The sequence below is a fragment of the Sceloporus occidentalis genome, unplaced genomic scaffold, assembly GCF_023333645.1.
Source record: "Sceloporus occidentalis isolate IW3139 unplaced genomic scaffold, rSceOcc1.0.p SCAF_4, whole genome shotgun sequence".
Classification (NCBI taxonomy): domain Eukaryota; kingdom Metazoa; phylum Chordata; class Lepidosauria; order Squamata; family Phrynosomatidae; genus Sceloporus; species Sceloporus occidentalis.
The window spans coordinates 57,849,259-57,867,564 of NW_028316984.1; the positions used below are offsets into that span (position 1 = coordinate 57,849,259).

General features: G+C 37.4%; 1 protein-coding gene across 1 annotated transcript in view; it reads left to right on the forward strand.

Annotated features, from left to right (window-relative positions):
• Positions 1-18,306, forward strand: part of LOC149313891 (low-density lipoprotein receptor-related protein 1B-like) — a 734,124-nt gene that overhangs the window by 696,742 nt on the left and 19,076 nt on the right. Inside the window, exons 86-88 of the mRNA XM_089523040.1 lie at positions 275-449; positions 5,086-5,190; positions 6,581-6,694. Of these exons, the coding sequence (XP_089379166.1) occupies positions 275-449; positions 5,086-5,190; positions 6,581-6,694 (394 nt within the window). The remainder of the gene's footprint in view (positions 1-274; positions 450-5,085; positions 5,191-6,580; positions 6,695-18,306) is intronic.

The window sequence follows — 18,306 nt, forward strand, 5'->3', positions numbered from 1 at the left end:
GATGCCCCATTTCTAGCCAACACATTATAAGATAGGTATAGATTAATACATTCTGAGGTTTTGTGGATACTGTGGATATTTTACCCTGACACTAACAAACTGATAAAGAAATACTTGTAATAGACATGTGAACTGTTACCTGGTATTTCATTTCACTTTAATCAGATGACTGATAGCTAGTAAGAAAAGTTGATATTTTAATCAAACTGTGTATGTGCTCTTCTTTGAAAAAAAGTACATTCTCTTTTAAGAAACATATCTTTATTTGTTCCAGATGTTTGCCACCATTATTGTGTCAATTCTGAATCTTGTATCATTGCTGATGATGGCAATGTAGAATGTGTCTGTTCTCTACGATATGAAGGTCTGAAGTGTGAAATAGACAAATGTGTAAAATGCCATGGTGGACAATGTATCATAGACAAGGAGAGTGATGACATAATGTGCAAGTAAGTCAATGTTATGATAAATAAAATAATTAGCCAGAAAGTATTTAACTTTAACTCTTAATCCAGTTCCAACCATTTATTTATTTATTTATTTGATTTATAACCCACTTTTCTCCTAAAGTGGGAGCCAAAGCAGATCACAAAGTGGGATCCAAAACTAGAGAATATCCATTGAATAAATTACTGAATGGTGAATCAATACATAAGTAAATCCCATTTATTAATCAGGACTAGCAACTGGATTTAGGCCAAACTATGTATTTTCTTTCTTTCTTTATATCTCTCCTGGCACAGGATTCAAGACTTAAATCTCTATCCAAATGCCATTATGAGGCAGTTTTATAATTGCTTATATATCAAGCCAATAGGTTTTGTGCAAATACTTGAGCCTAAATTCAATTATTACTTGAAAATATGTAGACCCATTGGATTAATGGAAATTGCATAAATGTTGACTTTACAACTCCCCATTTATTAAAGGTCTTGAACACATGTTGATTCTATTTTGTTTATGCAAATGTAGATGATTTCAAAATATGAGTATACAGCATATTATTTGCATCTGAACTGAAATTCAGAATCAGCCATCATAATATCCCCGGAAAAGGCTTTGCACATTCATAGCATAACTAAAATCAATTTCATGTATTTAATTACTGTATATACTTATGTATAAGTCTAGAAATTTTAGTTTAAAAATTGCCCTCCAAAAATCTGAGTTTATCTCTCCATGGGTCAATGTAAGTATGGTACTTTTTATTTTATTTTATTAAGAAAACATATAAAGAAGACATAAGTAAGTACGATACTTTTATAGATAAAAGGAACCATTCAGTGGTGAATAGCAAGAGTGTAATCTGTCCTGAAAACACTCTGTTCTCTCATCCATTCAGCCTTTAGTCTGAGCACAAGTTTTTTGGCATTGTTTTCCTTTGTTTCATCTTTTAGATCCTTTGTTACATGCTGCTAGGTTTTACCCTTGACTTATCCACAGATCATATCAAAATCCATAATTTTGTCTCCAAAACCTGTCTTCAGCTTGTGAACATACTGAAATCAAGTGGGTTCAGGCAGGTTTGGAGGCTTATCTGACTAAACACAGTACGTATCTATACTAACAGAGACTGCATATGTATGGTGACACTTATTGGAATTATGATAAATCTTTCAGATTGAAAAAAACAAGATTAATTCTAATGAGACTGTGTGAACTAATTAATTAGTTAATTAATTAAAATATCTATGCCTTGTTCTCATTATGAAAAAAACAAATGAAGCTAACAGAATCAGGTGGACTGGCTCAATAAAGGAAGCCATGGCTCTGATTCTGTATGGTATGGAGCAGTGAGATTAATAACAGGATCCCTTAGAGGTCTTTCACTCAGTGGGTCACTATATGTTAAAGTCACATACATGGCACATATCATCAACAAACAGAATCAACCACTAATAACTGGTGCTCAATAAATTAGGTGTATGGAAGCCTAGGTCTAGATGTAGGGAAGCCAACATTGGTTGCAGGAAAACTGAATAATAATGGATAATAATTCAGAGCATGCATGATAGAACCCAGCAGCTTCATATAGATATTGAATATCACAGACAAAAAGGAACCTTGTGAAACCTACAGCTTAATAGTCATAATGCTGCACTCAAGTCTCCCAATCCAACTTTATGGAACTTACTCAAAAAGTAGGAGAGGAACAACTATAACATGGTGCCTTTTGCTCCCATCTGACAGAGATTGTTCAATAGGAGACCATTATCAATGGTACTAAAAACCACCATGAGCTGATCTTAATCAGCTTCCCAGGGAACATCTGCTACTTCCAAACCAATCCAAGCAATGGGACCTGTAACTGTTTAAGCCCCTTCTCAGGCTCAGATCATCCTGTATCTACCCCAAAGCTAAAACCACAGCTAGAGTACATTGTGGAATATGTATTGTACTGCTCATACTTATGGTTGGCAGGCTTGCCCCGTTATGTCAGCCTTGGTGTGGGTTTTCAAGTCCATCTATAGCTGACACATGAGAGACATGGAATTACTATGAATTATGGTTACTCCTTCCCACCGCCAGGCATCCAACCTGTGTTGAATATCAAAATGCACAAATCTAACACAGGTCCACTCTGACATGCTCATTCAGCCAAGTCTGTAATGCATATCAGGTTTGCCCCTTCACCTACAACACAGTCAGGGATGATTATTTTATTGTGGACTGGTAGCAACAGCAGTACCAGTATAACAAGGTAACCCTGATCTTGGTGAAATGGGGAAGGATAGATAGATTTCAGGCATCAGTCCCACCTTACCCTTACGCGGTGTGTTCACTGAAACCAAGGGGAAGGATTTGAAAAGCAAAAACAATATTTGTATGTATATACAGGATCAAAATACCAAGTTTTTCAGATAGAATTTAAACAAGTAACACAGACTGCCTTTGACATATATTCCACAATTGTATACCATACATATAATCCTATGTTACTATTAAAAAAAAATTCTATTTTAATTCTGAAAATATATTTTCTGGAATTCTCAATTCCAATATAGCCCACACAAAGACTTTTCTATTATGTCTCCACATTTTCCCCTTTGTAATATAACATCCAGCTTGAAGAAGAGTGCTAGAAAGCTTGCAAAGCATGCTGACTATTTTTAATTTTTTGATTCTCTAATTACCCTGTTAATATTTTGCATTTAAAAAACCCAATGAACAGCACAGCTGCAAACCTTTTATAAATAGGCCAATGCACTTTGAAATGTTATTGTTAGAGTTTTTCACAGAAAAATAATCAAAATCATCTCCACATTTTAGAAGAGAAAATAGCTAGATGTATTAACCATTTCAGACTACAACAAAACACCTGCCTTAATGAATCAGCCTGCCCTGATTTTTTTTTAAATCATAATTTTAAAAAACCTAATAACCATAATTTTAAATGCATTAAAATAATTTTAAAGGTAACACTACAGAGTCCCTAAATTTTGAATGGTGAACTTATTCCAAAAGGGGTAGAACTGTGGTGCCATTTCTAAAGCATGTGTGTGTGTGTGTGTGTACACATTTCCTGGGAATTCAGCTAACGGGTCAATTCAATCTGTGAAGGCAAAGAGGTGAAAGGTGCTACATCAAAATCTGGTAGAAATATTACTCCCGTCAATACAGGCTGCCAACAGACATGGAGTTTACTTTTTTCTAAAGCAAACTGCATCATTATGCCTCTACTTCTCTTCTCATACTGCAACATAATTGCTAACATGTGATTCTTACCTTTGCTTAAATGAATTGCTCCCAAAGTTAATCTCTAGACACAAACCTGAGCATTAGTGCACTCATTGTCTTAATATCATATGATTAGGAAGAATGGCTAGCCTCATCATTTGGAACTGATAAGACCGACTTGAAACCGGCTGCTATTAGATTTGCATGCATTTAACCATAATTCCACTTTATATACATGTTTTACAATGGTCAGCAATTATCTTAAAATATGCATTGAAGGTGAAAGTTAGGTTTATCCATGCCATCGTATTTCTGATTTCTATGTATGGTCATGAAAGCTGTACAGTGAAGAAAGCTGATAGCAAGAAAATCAAATCATTTGAAATGTGATGGTGGAGGAGAGTCCTGTGGATACCACGGACAGCCAAAAATACTAATATATGGGACTGAGAGCAATTCAAGGCTGAACTCTCCCCAGAAGCCAAGATGGCTAAACTGAGATGGTCATGCTTTGGACATGTCATGAAGGCATGACTCATTGGAAAAAGCAATGATGTTTGTAAAGGTAGAAGGCAGTAGGAAACGAGGAAGACTATGTTAAAGATGAATGGAATCGATCAAAGAAGCCAAGACCCCAAATCTGCTAGGCCTGAGCAGGGCTGGTGAAGACCGGGTGCCTTAGAGGGCTCTCATTCATAGGGTCACCATAAATCAAATTCAACTTGATGACAATTAACAATAGCAACTATAAAAATGGATTTACATTGTGCTGTTCCTATCTGTGGGGATTTAGTTAAATGTCATTCACAGATAAAGAAAAAATGTGTACCCCGAAGCTCCATTATAGTCAATGGGCAGCAATGTGTGTGAAGGTGTGATGGTGCGGCCACTTGCACATGCCATCATTGATAATGAGCTGAGGCATCTGCAAATGGTTAGCTCGTCAATATGGCTGGCTCACTATTTTTATAGGCAATTTTTCCTAATACTGTACACACATTCTTGTAGTCCATATTGCAGAATGTAATCACAAAAGTGGGTGAAAAACAAAAGACAACTATCATCCAACACACTTTTTCATCCAGAAAGTATAAATTAAGCCACCTTGCTTAAAAGTGCAGAGCAAATGAAATTCACCATCAGAGGTTAATACCAATTTAACTTGTGATAAAAAAAGAAAGAAATTATCCAAAGACCTCTGACCTTACTATGACTTATTTTTTCTACTTTGAACACATCATTGATTCAGTGACAATACAGCTATGTTGTGGTAGGATCGGCTTTTTGCAACAGCATTTCTATAACCTGGGAGGAAATCTATATCCTGTAATTCAATGAAATATATTTTAGTACTAGCATTCAAAGTAATGGCATGACTAACACTGATTTTCCCCCAAAAAATCATAGCTGCACAAATGGAAAGATTGCATCCAGCTGTCAATTATGTGATGGCTATTGCTACAATGGTGGTACATGCCAGTTGGACCCAGAGAAAAATATACCTTTCTGTCTGTGAGTATGATGCTATATCTGATAGTCATACTTTATATCCAATCAATTTCAAGTGCCATTTTGACTGTAAACCTTTCTTTTCAATGGTTGTTCCCATTATTATTATTTTTTGGTTACAACAATGTTGTGTTTAGCAGAAGAATGTTTGGCATCCTTAAATACTTACATTATTTTTGGACCTTCTTTACTTATTTGAATTCACAGATTTCAATCACTCAGAGATGATGAAATATTAAACTCACATTGGTTCTATAATAAATTAAATGTAGATGTTTTAATTCTAATGAATAAAGTTTTCATTGTTACAGAAGCCATATTTTACGTACATTTTAAAGATGAGATTTTAAGCCCAACTTCAAAGTGAATCCTTAAATTAGAGTTAATCTTTATAATATTAACTTGTAAGTCATGTGTTAGATACATGTGTTAGGTGTATACTACCATCAATGATACTTGACGATACTACTAGGAAAGATAATGCTTATAAAGAATTTAAAAGCTATATATGTTGTTCAATAATGGAGTAGCATTTACATTTGGATCTCATACCCATGTAACCCAGCAGTTTGTACTACTTTTTAGTCAGCATAAGATTTTATCTGCATGTTTCAGTCTTGCAAATGGTTCAGTGTGTGTACCAAAGATATGTAAATTATGCATAAAGATTGTATTTTCAGCCTATGCAAAAACATTTTGATTTTAATGTCATTCAGAGGAGAACTGAACAACATAATTTAGTTATGCAAAATATGGCCATATCTCACTTGTAGCATGTTTTGTTTGTAGTATTTTCCAGAACTCTCCAAATTTCTTTTAAAAAAAAGCATTTTGTCCTACAATCAAGAGGTACAAAATGTCCTTTGTGTTCAAGAAATTATGTCTGCATTCATTGGATATGATCCATCATCCCACTCTAGATGTAGTGACTGGATGTGGAAGGAGTAACCTGTTGCCTCACTCCTCCTTCCTCTTAAGAAACAGGCCAACAAATTGAGCCATTAGAAGGAGTTGTCCTTCTCACCTTTCTCAGTTATAAGATAACTAAGCTCAGAACTGAGAAACAAGCACCCAGGTGTGTAAGAAGGCTAGATGCATATATCTTCTTTCTACAGTAATTCTAAGGCTGTAAATATAAGCATGAAACAAAGGTGGGGGGGGTGGGGTGGGGTGAAGGGAGTAACAGGATTTTGTTGAGTCCTATGCTGATCCTCTTTTTACAAATATTGTGCCCGTAGCTTTCAGCAGGAGTAGTATGGCTAAAAACAGGATATACAAAATATGAAATATCAGAGCCTATTTCCTTATTGTTAATTTTATCATCATTGTATATATGCATTTTAAAAAGGCAGAATATTTATTTATTTAGTTGTATTTTACTGAAATTCTGCAGATGCTCTTTGGGGTTTAAAAGTCAGCGCTGTGACCAGAAAGTGAACCCTTGTGATTACTACTGTCAGAATGAGGGAATTTGCACTTTAACTGCGTTTAATGAACCGAGATGCAAGTAGGTTTAACCTTCCACTTAATGCTGCGCATTTTGTGACATCATTTCAGGCCACAGTTCATTGGTTAAGATCATGCATATCCATATACATTTCACAATTTATACTTAATCTCAGGGTTCATTTGTGTAATAAAATGTAGCCTTTTTTGTAGACTTGCTAATGAGGATAATAAAATATAGAGCACTGGATATACTGTACCCATATTATTAAAACAGAAATATTATAGTACTACATAATGAAAATAATGTGGCATGCAAGGAGGTTTGCTAAATAACCCTATCTCTACACAACGCAAAGTTTTAAAAATGGCAAACTATGCATATATTCATCTTTTGGTATTTTAAAACCTGACAATCTAATTCTAGAATATGTAAGTTAATTGTACAAGCAGATACTCTGTCAGTTGCTGAAGCGAAAAACAACTTCATAAATGGAATATGAAAGTAATTTTTAAAGCAGTTATCACAAACAACAGCAAATTAGAAGAGCTATCTTAACTTTCTTACTATTTTACTGACTATGCACAATTTGTTTTTATTTTATGGTATCTTTCAAGCACAATTTATATATGCTTCCCAGAAGAGGAAAAATATCAGTGTCTATCACTTGTGAGACAAAATTCTGAAAATGAATGATGCCATAAATTCAAATTAGAGGAGCTAAAGTCTATACTTCTTTTACTGACTACAAAGCATAAAATCCCATTCAAAATTCACCCAAACCCACTGAAATAAAGGAGCACATTTAACTGTGTGTTGGACTGCAGCAATACTAGTAATTTGGAGATGATTCCAAAATTTTATCTGCCACATGGTGATTATTAGTCCTGCTTTGTGATGGCATGCATCTGGCCTTTAAAATTTGAAGTCTCTCACCATGTAGACTAAAGAACCAACAAACACTGCCACATTACTGCTTGATATAGGCATGACAGTGACAATATTGGGATTGTACTAATCTGTCAGATCTGTTTCTGCAGACTTGCTCTTTTATCCATTTCCAAATTCACTGTGCACATTTTTAACACATGAACATTTTAAATGCAGCTGTCCACATACTAAGATATATTTCTAAGCATTTTGAAGGTTTCCATTTTTCTATGTGCACTTTTCAAATATTTGCATTTTATCAGATACATTTTCCTTGACTGGCAATGTGTGGATTTCCAAATGTAAAACATGAAAATCTTAAAAGTCTGAATCCATTTCCAAGTGGCATAAGATGGGAAAATGTATTGCTCTCACCTACAAAGAACCAAAACAAAAAACAGAATGAAAAGAGTTTTAACATATCCCTAACCTGTATACATGCATCTATGTTCACAATTGAATTATATTACAGAGATACTGTCGCACAAAAACATTTTTATAGGAAGAACTATAACACTGGGATCAGTGCTTGACACTCCCCCAAAAGGGTTCAGATGTTAATTACACAAGCAACCCTTCAGAAAAGTGGCATGTAAGCCTTATCTTTCCTTATATAGGATTGTCTTTGTGGACATGTATTGATGGGAAAGGTTCGTGGAACATCTTCTTTTACTTCAGTTATTTAAGATATATTTGGCCAGCACTAATTTTGCATTCCTTAGTAGTATGTAATCCCCTGAGTATCGGGATTTCCATGAACTATTTTATTCATATTTAGTTTTTTAAAATACAAAACATTGTGACTGTTAGCTGTTGCTGCTTTTATACTCATGTCTATTCGTAAGTATGTACCACCATATGTAAAATTTTTTCATAGTGGTAATATAGTCATATTTGCAGTAGTATATTAACCTTATCAGAAATTGAAATGTGATACATTTAAGGGACTGGAAGGAAAATAAGCTGAAGCGTAGTAGATGGAAAATGAACAGGGAATGTTTTTTCCCAAATAAACCAGACGTCTATATTATATTTGCTATGGATATTGGCTAAAGTCAGGCAGTGTACCTGTATTCCTTTTTGCAAACTTGTGTTGTTATCCCACTGGCTGCTGTGGCCTCCGTTGGGGGCAGAAAGGAGTGGTGTCTCACTGCCCCTTTCTCCCCGTCTGTCCAGCCCCATAGTCAGCTTTGTGGACTTTCCTTAGGCAGGTGTTTGGCCACTATGGGTTGAAACAGATGGGCAAAATAAAGCAGTTTCCAGCCGCTTTAAAGGTGGGGCATTTAGATGATGCATACCTTGAAAGCAGCTGGAACCTGGACCAAAGCTGGGCTCCAGGACAAAAAAACAGAGCAAAAAGCCAGGATAGTACAACTCAGGGTGGAAAATGAGTATCTTTGTGCCTGCATATAAATGCTCTGACGCGAGTGTGGGGCTGCAGCAAAACAAAGAAATGAAAGTGTGACAACTCCAATTGATGTAATTACAATATATACAAATCAGACAGGAAAACAGGGGCATGGGGGGTGAAGTAGGGATGGAGGGAGGCCTCCGTGATTGTGCTTTGCCAATGTATTACTTACACACTGATGCAGCAATGTATGGGCAGAGTATTGCATGGCTAATCAAAGGGGTGGCCATGCAATGGGATGGCATCTTGGTGCACATGGGAAGTACTTGGTGGTCACAGGCAGTGTGTTTGTGTGATGATACATATGCATGGTGGGGAAGCAACAAAAAGAGTATCATCCAGTGGTGCAGCTTCACTGTGCAGTCGGGCTATACATATTCAGCCCGCCTTGAGAGGGGGCCATGTGGGCAGTGGCGTTTTGACCTGTTTTTGAAAAAAGCAAGATTGAGCCACTTTTTCCTGCCTGTCTGTTCTAGCCCTATGTGAACAGAATGGCCTTTGATCTGATCCACAATGGCTCTTCTTATCATTCTATGTTGGTTAGAAATATTAATGTTTTTTTAACACTGGTATACTTTTAATGCTTTTTTCTGACATTGTTATGGTTTTAATTTCTTTAAAAGTTCTTCATATTTTTACAAAAGGATGTTATAAAATATTAAAATAAAATATATTACAACAAAATAAACAATAGCCAAATATTCCCTAAAACATGCAGAACTTGGCAACTAACGCATGGCCCTATGTCTAATTCACACATAGACATTTTCATGGATCTGAATTTGTTCCTCACAAATTACTAGGATTAATAAAATATAATTAGGATGTTCTGCTCCCACATCTAGTGGCAGCAAATAAGGTTACAATCTCATTCTCACTATGTTTTAAACCAGTTTGTAAACCAGTTTGAAGTGGTTTAAATTACCCTTGTTTTCACTTGAGCTGAATCACTGAAGTGGTTTGGAGAGGAGGGCATGAGGTAGACCCATGTAACCTGTTTCTTTCTGACACTCATTTTTTTTTGTAATAAATCGATTCAGTGCAAATGTGAACAGGATGTGGAGCGGAATTGATTCTTTTTTATAATATGATCAGATGATTGTCTGCTGAAGAGGGTCCATTTAGAATTGAATCATTGGTCAATGTGAATAAGAAGTGGATTATTTTACAAAAAGAAAATGTGTTTGGACAAATGCAGTGTGAACCACACTCTGTCGAATCGATCCATCAGTTTGGATTGCAAACCTATTTATTTGTAAGTGGGAATGAGGCCAGTGTGTAATAGTTTTTCAGGTACTTACTATCCACCAGGGCAAAATCTAGCAGAGGTAGATAGCACAGCATATCTACCAAAAAGTAAGTTTGAAGGGAAAACATTGCACCTCTCATTAATGAACAAGATGTGATACTTTGGAACCATTGAGGAGCCCTGGTGGCGCAGTGGTTAAATGCCTGTACTGCAGCCATTTACTCGAAACCAGAAGGTTGCGAGTTCAAGACCAGCAAAAGGGCCCAAGCTTGACTCAGGCTTGCATCCTTCCGAGGTCGCTAAAATGAGTACCCAGACTGTTGGGGGCAAATTAGCTTACTTGCTAATTAGCTTACTTGCTGTTCACCGCTATGATCTTTGGAATAGCGGTATATAAATAAAACAAATTATTATTAAATTAATTATTATTATTGATTTTTTTAAGGTGGGAAGGCTGACAGAAAGTTCCTGTGTAAGTGTTTAGGGCTCTGGGAGAGCAAGATGTAATATAATTGATTCTGAGGCTGCAAAAAAACAATGTCCCAGAGTCTTTGCCTCAGCAATTTTAATGTCATCTCATGGTCTTAGTTTAAAAGCAGGATTCAGAAAGATCAGTGGAGGCTGCTTTATAAGCAACATGCTTAGTCCACCTGCTGGTATAACTATATGAAGCATCACCATCATTTTACATTAACCAGCTCATCTCATTTTGTCCCAAGCCACATCATCCTGAAGAAATCAAAATACTTTAGTCAGATGCAAATAAAAAGTAAGGACTAAACAAAACAGGCTTTAAAAAGAAAATAATTTTACTGTGTATTCCTTTATGTATCTATTTTGAAAAAAATTCCACTAAAACCAATCACACTTACTCCCAGGTAAGTATGTAAAGGATTGCAGTCATAGAGCATATTCTAATAGGCTAAGGTGGCCAAGCTCCCAATAGCCTGATACTAGACCCACTGAAACTACTAAAGCCAAAACTTTCAGAGCCAAAAGGAATTGAAAATTATTTGGGTCTACCCTCACTCTGGCCTAACATTCTGGTCCGGCATTAGGGTTGTGCATGACATAGAGGAGTATGGATTTTGCATAACTTGGTTCTTCCATCACTCCACCCCTTTCTTTCTCTCCTCTGCCACCATGATGTAGCCAGTAGAGCAGTTATATCCACAGGTTGCTGTGTTGGCAAGGATCTGGACATGAATTGGCAGAAAGGATTCTGCTGCAAAAACTGCATGTCCACAAGCAGAAGCACCCTTTGCTTAATCCTGATCTGTTACAACCAGTACATTTTTAAGTTAGCAATGCTCTGCTGAGTAATCATTTCATAATCTGTTTATGAATGAATCATAAATATATAAACACCCTTCAGTAAATGACACTTCAGTAAAGCAAAGTGTAAAATGGATACACACAAATATTATGTTTTCTTCCTTTTTAAAACTTTGGGTTGCCTAAGAAAACTCTTTTAAATGCATGAGGTTGCCATAGGTCTTGAAAGCACAGGTGACTTAAAAGGACATACACACATGAGGTTTACATGACAATGTTTACATGACAAGATTTGTTCTGCTGGGGTTTTCCTTAGCCTCCCTCCGAAGCCCAAGGCCAGCCAATGGGTTCCCATGGCTGAGAGGGGATTCAAATCCTGGTCTCCAGAGTCAGAGTCCAATACTCAAACCACCGTACCATACGTATATAAATGCTACAAATAAGAATTAATAATAAACAAATAAACATTTTAAGACTCCTTTTTTGCCAAAATACTATTTTTCATTTTTAAATAAAATCTCAAATTTGTTAGAATGACAAAATAACAATAAAAGATAGTGCATTAAAATAATTCATTGAAAAAGTTGCCAACAATATTTTCATTAAAAAAAAACCTAGGCAAGGAAGTTTGTATTTGAAGGTGGAAACACCCCACATGTACAACTGTCCTATTCTCAATAATAGGAAGATCTTTCCACATGGAAGGTGCTACAACAGAGAAGATCCTCCTCTACACAAAACTAAACCTCATTAGGTCATGAATGGGATGAACGAATATTCAACTTTATTCATTTCCCAGCTGAAGGGTTTTCTGACTCAGGAAACCCAGTCAGAAAGAATAATACACATCCTATAGTGTTTTGGGAAATTATCCTGCACATATATGTGTGTGAAATTGTTGTCATGAAAATTGGGGCATAGGCTGATCTGATGTCATAATCACAAAGGAGGACACAGCACTGAAAAACATTAGAAATTTAAGAAAACTGCAGGACATTACAAAATAAAAGCTAAAAATATTCATATAAACATAAATTCATTTCATATAGTTTATTTACAGATATATTGCACATATTTTATTTTATTATGTACTCAAAGCAATATACTTATAGAACTCTGAGCAAGACAAATGCTTAAAATTATACTTTACTAGTAACCAACCCTTGACTGAATCAGCATTTAAATTATTTCTTTCATTTGCTCATTGGGTCTTTGAAGCTTTATTTCAAGGCTCAGAATCAGCGGAAACCCTTTTATAGTACCCAATTATAGCTGTTTGATTCCAGTATAATTGAGCTGGCTGCATCCTATGGAATCCTGGGATTTGTAGTTTGGCTATTGGGACTAGTGGAACTCTCTGGCTAATTCTAAGCATAGCACTCTAATCTGCAAATTCCAAGATTCCATAGGATGAAGCAATGGCAGTTAAAGTTAAGTAATGCAATATAATTTTGCAGTGGGTTTATGTGTGACAAGGAAGACAGCTGAAAATGAAAATAGAACTGAAGAAGAGCAAAAATTAAAACTGAAGTAAAAGAACAAATAGAGAAAAGATAAGACTGAACAGACAGACAAAAAGGACAAGAAGAAGAACCATAGAAAGGAGTCTGAGGCAAAAAACAAAACAAACCAAACCAAAACAAAACCAGCCAGTGGGAGTCTTGATCTGTGGGATAACAGTTTGGGGGAAAGATTGCAAGAGGCCTATTCAAAAAACTGTCTAAAACTTATCCTTACTTTTCATAAACTATCATTTGTTTATATTCTCCAATCTGCCTGTATGTGAACCTATGGTATAAAACTAAGTTATGTTTTAAATTGGAATTTTGTAATTGTGCTGGCCAAATGGCTGTAATAAAGTTATTACTATTATTATTAAAACAGTTTTAGACAATAGAAAAAGTGTAAGACATACACTCCACATTTCCACTATGTTCCTCACATGTGAGCATAAAGGAGTAATATTCTGCCTCTGACTCTTTTCTTCCACTTTTATGTTCTTTCTTGTCAACTAATTCCTAGCCCTGGCTCATTTATCTACCACAGTTTTGTTTTCAGTTTCTCTTCTGTATATACACACTCCCCTGTGTTTCTGAAGAAATGAAACTTAGCCATTGACCATTAACCCCATAAGTGCCAATACAAAATAATGTTAAGCACTATTAACTCCATCTGTGGGGGAAAACACACAGGCAAAATAAGCAGGCTTCCAGCCGGCTGCAAGACAAGGCATTTAGACAACACATGTCTTGAAGCCAGCTGGAATGTGCAGCCAAGCCACAAGGGGAAAAGCTAGGCTAAAAAGGAGCTGCGTTTTTCCGCTCTTTCTTGGAAAATGTGCACTTTTGTATGTACACCTAAATGCTGCAATGCCAGAGTGGCTCTAAAGGGGCTCTTTCCAAAACCTAACCCTAATTGTGCATAAGGTTCACTCCTACACACCTTTGCAGAGATGGGGAGGGGAACAGTAAAAAAAAAAAAAAAGTACCCAGCAGCACGGTTGGAAGCCACACTGTGCGGTCATGACATGCACACTGGAGCCACCTTGGGAACTGGCAGTGCAGTTGGTGGGGTTTCAACGAGGCTTCGGGAAAGGCAGCATCAAACTGCTTTTTCCTGCCTATCTGTTTTGCCCCTCAGTCATTATAAAATAACATTAAACACTGTTCTTTCACTGATGTCATGCCTGAGGAAGAAATACAACATTGTAAATATGCAGAAAGAGTTACAGTATGACTGATAATTGCAAATACCTTCACTATAAAATTTAAATTAAACTTTGCCAATTTTCTCTTGACTAGCTACATTAAAGGCAACTATGATTCAGTCAAACAAGAGAGATCCACATTGTTTTAGACTTTTAATTGTCTGCCTTACTTTAGACACATCTATTATTGTGTCCATGCTGCCTGCTATTGACTGATTATTGCTTAGGTTGCTCTATCTTAACTATGGTTATGATTGCTTTATTTGTTTGTTTTGATGTTTGTTTCATAAAAATAATTTTAGTTACTATTTTTATGTTTATTTTAATGTATAGTGTTTTGTTTTTGGAGTGGTTTTAACCCTTGCTGCCTATGGGAAAACCTCTTAAGGTTGGCCACAGCTCAGCTAAGTGGATTTTAATCCATAAATCTTTGCTGGTGTATCTTTTAAGGTGTCAGACAGTTGCACTGAAGCTTGCCTGCAGGAAACTTTGCAGGACTGAGGACATAAGACCAACCAGCTCTACTTGTGAGTAAGATGCTGGAACTTTGTGCCTTTTAGGAAGAAAGAGAAAACTGAAGTAAAGAGGTCTCTAGATGACTATTCCTTGCTTCAAGTCCTTTGCTCTCCTAAAACTTGGACAATCCACTTTGATTCCTCTGTGAAAAAGCATAATATAAATTAATAATAATAATAATAATAATAATAATAATAATAATACAGTACACACACACATACTTGTCTTAAGAAATGTTCTGCCTGATGAGGTGACGCTGTCGGGGTCTCTTTCAAAGCCAGAAAAAGGCTCTTCGGTGTTATCAGGAAGTAACTGAGAGATCAGATGTCTTCCCTCGTGTCCCTTTGAGAACTTGAATCCATTTTTATCTCTGTGTTTCCTATATTCAGTGGAAAACAGATTGTCAGCTGGTTAAAATGAAAATAAACAAGTTTACTTACAAATCATGTGTATGAAGAGATACACAGGCCTAGCTTCATGTCACAAGAAATATGAGGTAGAAAAAGTAGTATACATGGATCTTAGAAAAGATTCTCCCAGCATGCAGGCATCAGCTCCGGACAAAAGAAAAGGGAAGAGAGTCAAAAGGCGATTCTTCTTTAGGGACAAAAGGGAGGTGTGCTCTTTTTGGGTAAACAGGAAATGAGGAGGGGCTGTTAGTAAGCAATAAACTACCATAGATATGCATTACTAGAAGGTCTCAGCATGCAAAGTTGCTATAGCCCAACATTTCTGACTTATGGTGCCAAGAAAACTCCAGGATGAGGCTGGTGTTTACCTTGGCCCAGCAACACTCTCTCAGCCTCAAAGAATGGCCAGGTCAATCCTCCTGGGAAGAAAGCTTCCAGAAAAACCCCATGAAGGGTTCACTTTGGGCCAGTCACACTCTCTGGCTAGGGCAATCCCCCTCTGAGCCAAATTTGCAATGAAAAACCCATGAGAGGTTCCCCTTAGGGTTGTTAGATACTTAATGATTCAAGTGTTCACAATATGTTAGGAACAATCTGATTGATTTGATCATTACATTCAATAATACATTACAACTGATTTGGCTTCAGTTAATTTTCAATCCCTTCCAAAATTTATATTTATCTTTTGCTGACCAACTCATTAATAATGAGACTAGACACAGAGAACTGGGTTATAAAATGGGAAACTTCATTTATCTCAACTTATTTAAACTTATTTCTTCGAGAACTGCAAAAAACCAGGGGGGAGAACCTTGTGTAGGAACAGCTGGCAGATGGTCTGCTCCAAGACCAATTCCCCACCTTCCAAAAGGGCGAAAACACCTGGGCCCCAAGGGCAATCCATACTTTGGGTTGCTCCCTGGCCGGCCCGCATCCGGAAGGCCAACCCAAGACTCCCCCACTTAACTCGCCAGACTTAAGTGAGGGTTTAAATCTCAAGCCAGCCCCAAGGCAAGTCTCTTTCCCTTCACATTGACTCACAAGACCTAAATGTGATTTCCAGAGACCTTTAGGAGGGTGCCGAGGTGTTCACTGAAACGTCTATTTCCCCTCACTTATGCCACAGATAAGGGGCAAGTGTCGGCTTAGCCCCTATCCCCCACAAGGCTGGCCAAACAGCCAAAACCCCTGCTTGCAGATCTCAAAGAAAGAGCTGGTTCCCCACTTCAAAAACGTGGAAGCCATCCGCTCAGTAGAGCTCAGGCTTAAGCAACACGATATAATTGTGAACCAGATAGAAACCCACTCCTCCATTCATAGCCTTGCAGTTCTTATTGTTCGCCCTTTTACAGGCCCTATTACAAAGGCATGGATCACCTCCACCGCCCCAAACTCAGCGTGGCAGCATCGCCAGCCCTAACAGCATAACAAAATGCCATCTCTCATGAATGCACCACATGTCATGAATGGCCTGACAAAAAAGGGCCCTGCCCTTGAACAAAACCAAATCATTGCCTCCCAAATGTATCTCCAAAACAAGAGGGAGCAGAAACTGGCCTTCGCCAAAGACAGGAGCCCATGCCACCACAGGACACGTTTTTCTTTCCATTCAACAATGGCATTATCTAATAGCCCCAGCTGGCTTACAAAATGGCACCTCCTGGCTTGGTGGGCCACCCAGAACACCATGGTGTGTCCGCAGATCCACATACGGTGTCTCATCACAGGGCATACTGCATCTGAAACAGATCATACAAAACACCACCAATAAGTCAGAGGTCGCAAACATGACCCATATACTTGAGATTTCATTGACTGATCCTCTGCATATCTCGTTGATGTATGCCCAAGGCAGTCACTGTAGATGCAGCCCCTATACAAAAGGAGTATGTGGCAAATACAACTCCATTAAGGCATAAACAATTTAACATTCTTGCTGGAACTGAACAAAAATGGAACCTGGTGATTGGTAGCCCATCCAAATGCATAACAAAGGGCCAGGGGTATGACCATTAACTTGTAGGAATTTGTCTAAAGCTCTAACAGGACAGAGCAATTTATTACTGAATGATAGTAGTTGTAGCTCCCTGGAATTTTTCCCTGGTCTGATTTGGAGGAGTGGATAAAAAGGAGGACAGACTGCTCAGATAGAGTAACATCTTGAAATAACAGGGCCTTATTGGAGAGATCTTGTCTTGAAGCTACCACTAGCTCGCTTATCCTCAGCACGCCAAAAAAGGCATTTAGTGCGGCTGCATGGAAAAACATCACCTTATAAGAGGACGTGGATAGAGATGGCCAAATAGCACTGAGACCCTTTAAAATATTGGGTGACAGAGGCTTGTGTGGGTCCTTAGTTCTTATAGCTTCCCTGTACCATCATTCCAGTAGCTTATGTATCCTAAAATCACTTGAAGTATCATGGCTATAGCCAGAAGGCTATAGCCGAAAGCCTGTTCTGTCTAGACAAAACTGTTAAACCTTTATCATGTAAGGACACACAAAACTGTAAGAAATGTATAACAGACACAGGGTACCGGTCAGCCAACCCTGAGCATCTTTGGACTGTCATAAATTCATTGGCTGCCCCGACATAGGTTTTCTTTGACGCAGGCGTCAATGACAATCCCAAAGCAGAACTACTTTTCCCTGCCAAGACTATGTGTCTGTTGGCATCAGGTGTAGAGAATCTGCCACCTCTGGAGCTAGTTGCCTGAATCGCTCCATCTGCATACAGGAATTAGAATCAGGAATGTCATTATCAATTCCAGGGAGGCTGCAAAGAGAATCTTATGTGACAAGCAATGCATTGTGAATGCACATATTAATCTCATAACTCTATGTGATCTAGAGGTCAATGAACTCACTACTTGTACAAACACCATGTTGTCACACCAGAGTTGGCCAACTCGCTTGTGCATAAATGTACGACAACTAAAATGGGGAACAATTGCAAGAATGTTAAGTCTAAAGTAATATCTGATTCTAGTTATTGCACAGGCCACCTGTGGGCGTACCATCTATTCCAAAAGTGGACTCCAAAGCCCATTGAACCTGTATTATCAGAAAATATGTAGCTGGGCATCTGGCTTCTTAATCTCTGTCCGAATGGTTATACCATTGAACTTATCTAAGAATATAGATCAAATATGTAGATCATGGTGGATAGTTTGC